Consider the following 7,500-nt stretch of genomic DNA (forward strand, 5'->3'; position numbering starts at 1 on the left):
TCTAAAACAGGACACCATAAGGCTTTGTCACAAGATAAAGGAAGTGTAATGAAGACCATTTTCAGTCTAAACTCAAGTTTGACAAAATATATACCCAGGTGAAAAAGTGGTTCAATTTAGTACAATAAAAGTACGACTGAAGTGTACTTAGCATGTTAAAAGCGCACTCACACTTTTTGTGCTAAGAAAAAGTATGTTTACAATATGCTTATTTAAAGTGTACTTAAAATTAGATGTAATTAAGTTGCTCTCAAAGAAAGTACACTTTGCGAACCATACATAAAGTGCACTTAGAAGATGTTTGGCTAAAGTGTATTTAGAGGAATATACTAATAGTGTTCTAATAGTGAACTTACTAAAAGTGTATTTTTTAATAACATATTGCAATTGCACTTTTTTTAAGTGCACTTTGATTATACTTCACCCAAGTGACTTCGAAGTGTGATTTTCTATAGTGCGCTTTAAAGTAAATCACTTTAACATATTGGAAGTATACTTTTTCTAAGTGCACCATGATTGTGCTTCATCCAAATATATTCAAAGTGTGCTTACACAAAGTGCATTTACCCATCATGCATCATCATGCATGTACCATCATGCAATGCACTTCTTGGAGCTAAATTTCTCAAACAGAAAGCCATTTACCTCTAAGGAATATCTTTGGTTTGCATGGAAATATTACTCATTGTTATATTCTGCATTTATTGTAGGAGTTTTAACATTTTAAAGTGGTACACAAAAAATGGCCATGTTCCCACCGTCATTATGATGGTCACGTATATGTTCTGGTATATATAGACTCACACTTCCCATAGTATCATGGTGAGAGGTAAGTTGGAACTAGTTGTTCAAACAAAGAATCAAGGGTCACCATTCCTGATCAATTCAAATGATCAACTGCAGGAAGGTGGAACAAGAATGAAGTGAAGTGAAATGTGTAGCCTATCTGAAATCTCTGTAACAATGCAATGATTGTAAATGTCAGTCGCGCTAGGCATGCATACTGTATCACTACTGTAACATGTGGCTGTGTGTAATGTACAAGCTCTGAGAACCAGCATGGATTGTAGTATTACATTTATATTATTCGTTGTACTTGGGAGTGTACTGTAAATATACTTCAAGCATACCTGTTATATATTTACAATACTTAATATGATATACTTTTTACATACTTAAAATGTTCCAATGTAGTCCAAAGAAGCATGAAGTTAATATACTTTTATTGTACTTCTAGTAACAATAAAAATGTTATAGAAGTGTACTCAAGCACACTATTAATGCCATACGAATGCATGAAAAGCGTGTTTGGAGCATACTTTCAAAAGTATGCTTGTAGTCAGGGACGTGCACAGGAATCTCAAAGGGCAGTTGCTCTAACCTGAAGAAAGGGCACCCCCCCCCAACCCCCCCCAAAAAAAAACCCATCAACAATGAGCGGCCTTCAGAATTTTTAGGAAACTGCACCATGGGTATTATTATTTTTAGTAGTAGTAGTAGTAGAAGTAGTATATTATTGTCATAATTATTAATATTATTTTATTGTATAGTATCCTGAATATGCGTACCATATGATATAACATGCTAGTTTTTAAACATGTAGGCCTACCTATTAATCATATCAGAGATGATCAGCCTTATGCCCACCTGCCCTAAATGTCTCCTGATCCACATTTCCTCATGTGTGGTATGTGGCTGCCCCTAAATTAAATGAGATTATGAGAAAAAGCCTTGATAGTTTTTAAACCTGTATCAGTCACAGAGATGATCAGTCTTATGCATACCTGCCCTATGTGCAGAGGTCTGTGGCTCTGAGTCATCCTCATCTTAAATGAAATGAAATGATGAGTAAATTAATAGGCTAAATATGAGGATGCTTAATCAATTAACCCACTGTCATCTTTATAATCCTTGTAGCAGCCAAAGTAGACTTTAAGTTATAATAAATAGAAATAGTTTTAAAATGGTTAAAAATATCATTTAATTTGAATTTGAAATTTCATTAATAGGCATATTCCATGATTAAAATGATGAATATTATATAGGAAAGCTAAAACAATAAGAATTCACAGGTTTAGGTCATTTGTTGGGTCTTCTGTAGCCTATATTAAAAATGTGTACTGTCGCTTTAAGAATTGACGAGCCGGCTTTCATTTCAGATCGCAAAGAACCGTGGCGTGGGAGCACCAGTTCTTATTTGTTGCCCTGAAGCTCCGAGCTTCTCGCAGACTTTATAACCTTTTATTTTCATTACAGATATTTTAGTTAGTTCATGCACATTTTGTAGGCCTATGTCTTGAGAAGAACAGTAAACGTCAGTTATCACGTGGAGTGGATTTATTTCAATTACATGGATATTGACAGTGGAAACAGTATCTTTGGGTCGGAGAATATATCAGCGTAAGAAAAAGCACTTTCCTAGCGGTCTCACCAAGATCAAACCTCTACAATCCTGAAAAAGATTCTCTGCCTCACCTGCACCTGTTCATTTTTTTCGCTGCCAACTCTGCAGAGATGTGCTTCCTTTAGCTAGCCTACCCCCTTAAGTTCTCTCTTGCTTGATAAAACGACATGTCATCTGCATGTTTCTTAGTTGGGTTAGCCTTCCACAAAACAACCTGAGCCATGTAAAACGTTGACAAGCTAGCTGGCTGTCGTTTTCCCCCAATATCTGAACGTGGCACGGGCTGTCAGATTATTTAGGATCACTAAACGTCCTAAACTCGAGATCGGCTTTAAGAGACATTAATTGTGATCATGTAGTTTAATACTGTGTAGTCTGCTATGTTTCCAGCTCACCTCAGGCCGTCAGGGCAGTCGCTCTACTCCCACGACATCTTCGACATATTTTGCGTCTCTGCCCTGGTCGCATGCATGCTTGTTCCCCCCTCCCTCCCATGTAGAGCTGCGCGTGCCCCCAGCAACGCGCATGCTGCCCCTCCCTTTGCCTATCTCTCGAGGTGCAGGTGAATCTGAATTTGAAAACTTAATTTAGGAAGCTTAAATCAAAAATACGAATTGCAAAGCAAATCAGTTGAAACATGAAATCTTAGCCTATTTTTCCGAGGCATATCTACAGCTAGCTGTCGGGTTTTTTTGCTACCTAAACGTGGCGCTGGCTGGCTGTAAGATGTATGATAACTAAAAGTTCTAAACTCAACATTGTATTAGAGAGGTTGATTGTGAGCATATTTTGTACTCTAATATGTAGACTGTGTGTAGGGCTCTAGCCGACACCCAGGCATCTTCAAAATCTTCCGTGTCTCTTATAGGCGCTCAAGCGCCTGTCGCGTGCCTTCTCCCCACCGGAGTTGTTGCGTAGCCTACCTACCTCACATCGCTCGTGCCCATTCTCGACGGGTCTGATGAATTTGTATGACTGACTTAAGTCTTTATTGTACAAAACTTCAATCAAAATTATGAATTATAAAGAAATCAAATGATATTGAAATATGAAATTATAATTGCCATATTATTTTCCCCTCCCTTGGAAGGGCAATATCAGCCAATGTGGGCAAAAGGGCCGTTGCTCGGGCACCGTGGGCAACTATGCTGTGCACGTGCCTGCTTGTAGTGCACTTAAAGTTGTCCAAAAGCGGTGCCAATTTAGCATCCTCAGTGTGCTGCAAGTGTGCTGAAGTACTGCTTTAGTAGTGCTTCAGCGCACTAATAGTGCAATGAAGCGCACTTTAAATCGCCGAAAATAGTACACTTTGTTCTAAGTACGGTCAAAAAAAGTATATCGGTTTTTCACCTGGGTAGTTACTGCACTTTGCCTTTGAGGGGCAGTATGCACTCCTGTTCTTTACCATCTTGTGTGTCAGGGGAAAGGACTTCAAGGAGTTTAAAGTGGGAAGAAAAGTCACTGTAGCATCTCAGATGGGGAGGACTAGATGGTGCTTTTACTGTATGTAGAGCTGTGCCAGACTAACGATTCAACACTGAGACGCCTTCATCAGACATACTGTACATTGGTTTTCAGCAGGTGAAGTTTTCCCTGATCTCTTTATCTCTCTTCACCTCTATTTTCTGTCTCTGTCCATTCCACTGTCTCTCCTGCTGCCCTATTGCAATCCCTTCATCTCAAAGCACATTACCCTCCAAACAATTACCTTTCTCGTTTTCGGGCACCAGTGTCTCGATGGGGGGCTCCAGCTCCCCAGAGCCCAGCAGGAAGCCCTTGGCCTGGGTCAGGAACTTACGAACCCCCTGGAGGGCCTCCGCAGCCGACCCTCCACCACCTGCAGAACCAGACGGAACAAAGTCAATCACAATCAAAGTAAGCAAGTTTTGTTGCTAATGAATACTTGGAATTTGATGGTGGTGGTAAGTATTCATGAAAAAGGTAACATTTGTGAATGGGCAGCATGAATTCTGGAAATAAACTACAAAAAGTATTACACATTGCACCTTTAAGTTAACCTTGACAACAAACCAGTAGCAGTAGCATTACCAGTGGATCCTCCACCGCCCGCCCCCTGCAGGGCGGTGAGCTGGGCCCTCTTCCCGCACAGGAACTCCTGCACGAGGGCCCCGAAGGCGGAGCGGGGGTCCCTGGACAGCTGGAGCACCAGGCGAGCCACACGCCGCTCGGGCGCGAACAGGCACACGAACGCCGCGCTCATGCGCTTAAGAGAGGGCCGCTGCGAGTTGGCCGACGTGACGGACATTGTCGAGGAGGACGAGGAGGAGGCCGTTGTCGCCGTGGTGAGGATGCTGCGACCGTGGTGGCTGACAAACAAAGAATTACAAGGATTATGTACTGTAATACAACAAGACCCTGCATATAAGACGACCCCCCTTTTTTAAAATGAAAATGTTACATTGAAATATTGTGAAAAATGATAGCCAGGCAAGCATGAATCTCATCAGAGTCAAAATGTAAGGTTGGGTTGACAAACGGTTAGCAATCAAACTGTTTAACTGCACGTAATAGAACAGTGCAGCCATGTTGTCATTGGATGACGCTGCTATAATGACTTGCTACTGTAACAGATGCCAACTAGCAGAGTTTGGTGTGGAACGTTAGTATACCTCTCTCCCGGAGCCTACCATCAACAACATGTTGCCTTGTATCTTGAGGCCACCGACACGAGACAAGGATGGGAGGTTAGACAATAAGATGGACACTGAACTACCTGTTGTGAACGGGTAGTAAAAACCCTGACATGTCGAGGGAAACCCAGACCGTTGGCCACCCTAAGAATGTTGTGCGAAGTCACCTCATCGTTGACTCGCCGGTCTCGTAATAGTCGTCGTCATCTTCCTCCAGGCTGCTGAAGGAGCTGTTGCTGTCCAGCGCGGCCAGCGATGGTGCCCGGGTGGTCTGCAGCGACAGGCAGGCGTCCTCCACAGTGCAGCTGGTCTCCTCACCAGGCTCATGGTCCACGCTGCCCACATCACCACTAGCAGGGTCCTGAGCAGAGGTGGAAAGAGGACTCAAAACATGTGACAGTAAAACTAGTCTTCTCCTGATGCTCCTGGTCCACGCTGGAGTAAAACATGTAAAGACTGAACTGGCAATGTCAATTTCAATTTCAATGCATGCCATCATAGCAGAGCAGATAAGGCCGATGATAGTTCACTTTGGTATGCAAGCATAAAATTTGGCACACGTGTTCTTTAGAATGCACTCTTTCAGCAGAGGGCGTTGTCCAAGCAAAGATCCAAGATGGCAGCCATTTTTTCAAGATGGCCACCTTCTCCAATTGAAAATAAGGCCAGAAATAGTTCACTTTGGTATGCAAGCATGGAAATTGGCACACATGTTCATTAGAATGCATTCTTTCAGTAAAGGGTGTTGGCTGTGCAAAAATCCAAGATGGCCGCCATTTTTCAAGATGGCTACCATCTCCAGTTGTAAATAAGGGCAAAAAATAGTTTCCTTTGGTATGCAAGCATGAAAATTGGCACACATGTTCATTAGAATACACTCTATTGGCACAGGGCATTGGCGGCGTAAAAATCTAAGATGGCCACCACTTTTCAAGATGGCCACCCACTACACTTGTAAATAAGGCCAAGAATGGTTCACTTAATGATGCAAGAATGTGGTTAGGCACAAGTGGTCATTAGAATACACTCTTTCACAAAAAACATTGGCAAACACAAAAAATGAAGATGGCTGCCATTTTTCAAGATGTCCACCCTCTCCATTTATAAATAAGGCTAAGAATACTTACCTCAATGATGCAGGAATGAAATATGGGGCAAATGTTCAAAAGAATCCTCTCTTTCATAACAGTGTGTTGGCCATGGAAAAAATCCATAGTGGCTGCCTCTTATTCAAGATGGCCACCCTTTTCATGCATATACTATACGGTATGGCCTAGTTGACTTAATGATGCAAACATGACATTAGACACAACATGTTTTCTTAGAAACCACTCTTTGAGTAACAAGGTGCTGGCCAAAGGAAAATGGAAGATGGCTTCATTCCATCAATGATTCCTTAAAGTTAACTGATTAGTAGTATCTATAATTTGCAATAGCAAACTTTTTTCATAACATGGTAAAAAACACTTGAAGTTATGAGAATCTTAACAGAAATATGTACAGGTATAGAAGGATCAGACAGACTAAACTGAACATGTTAAACTTCATAAGGCTGGGTAAATTAGACCAAGCTTTTGCATCTGTCTGAGACATTCTCAACTCTGCAATGGGAGGTCCAGTTGCCCTGAAGACTTACCAGTTTTCAGCAATCTTCTGGATTTTAACTGGTCTTGAACATGTCCATAGATAAATGCCAACATACCTCAGAATAGCCAACTTTCTCACCCCCAGACAAGTCAAGTGTATTGTAGTGACTGCTCTTTTAACTCTTTGTTGACCAGTTGAGGGAACCCACAGCTATTTCCTTTTGACCTTGCTACTACACCGCGTTTACAAAGGGAAAGCCATTGGAATCCAGGTATAATGCTATACTGGTAACACCACCTCCTACACCTCTCATTGAGTTGACTGTGGTCAAAAGGTTTGACCAGGAGAACTGTAATGGTTTTGAGAGTGTCCTGACCAAGTTAGAGCAGGTTTATTTTTTGGTTGTTCAGATGTATAAACCAAACTTGGTTATGTAAAGTTTACAATATAAAATTTACCTGAAGCACTTGACTCGCCAAAAAAAACATCTTTCTGAATGAGATGCATATTCCCCAATAGGAAGCCAATTGCCACATATTTGTCCATGACATTGTGCCAATGGCAATTTTCCCCACTCAGCAAAGCATACATGTGCAGCAGCTGTGGCTGATGTGTGCTCAAAGCCAGAGCCTTTGATTGATTGACATTCACCACCTTTACAGGACTGCTGGCCAAGAGAAGGTCAAAGACATGTTGTTCTTTAATGCTTTCGCAAGTTGTGATGTGGTCTCAGTTTTCAAAACCACTGATGAAATTTTAAAAAGAAAAGGAGACCACATAGCAGACTTGGGGCAGTTTTACAAAGGCCACTCCAATAACCAGCTCTCCCCGAACATTGAGGAAGACGACATTAGAGTT

The 7,500-nt window shown here is 41.6% G+C and overlaps 1 protein-coding gene across 1 annotated transcript in view; it reads right to left on the reverse strand.

Annotated features, from left to right (window-relative positions):
• Positions 1–7,500, reverse strand: part of rin1b (Ras and Rab interactor 1b) — a 24,869-nt gene that overhangs the window by 10,786 nt on the left and 6,583 nt on the right. The window contains 3 exon segments of the mRNA XM_063187131.1: positions 4,113–4,232; positions 4,436–4,731; positions 5,223–5,416. Of these exon segments, the coding sequence (XP_063043201.1) occupies positions 4,113–4,232; positions 4,436–4,731; positions 5,223–5,416 (610 nt within the window).

This window comes from Engraulis encrasicolus, chromosome 21 (assembly GCF_034702125.1).
Source record: "Engraulis encrasicolus isolate BLACKSEA-1 chromosome 21, IST_EnEncr_1.0, whole genome shotgun sequence".
NCBI classification, from domain to species: domain Eukaryota; kingdom Metazoa; phylum Chordata; class Actinopteri; order Clupeiformes; family Engraulidae; genus Engraulis; species Engraulis encrasicolus.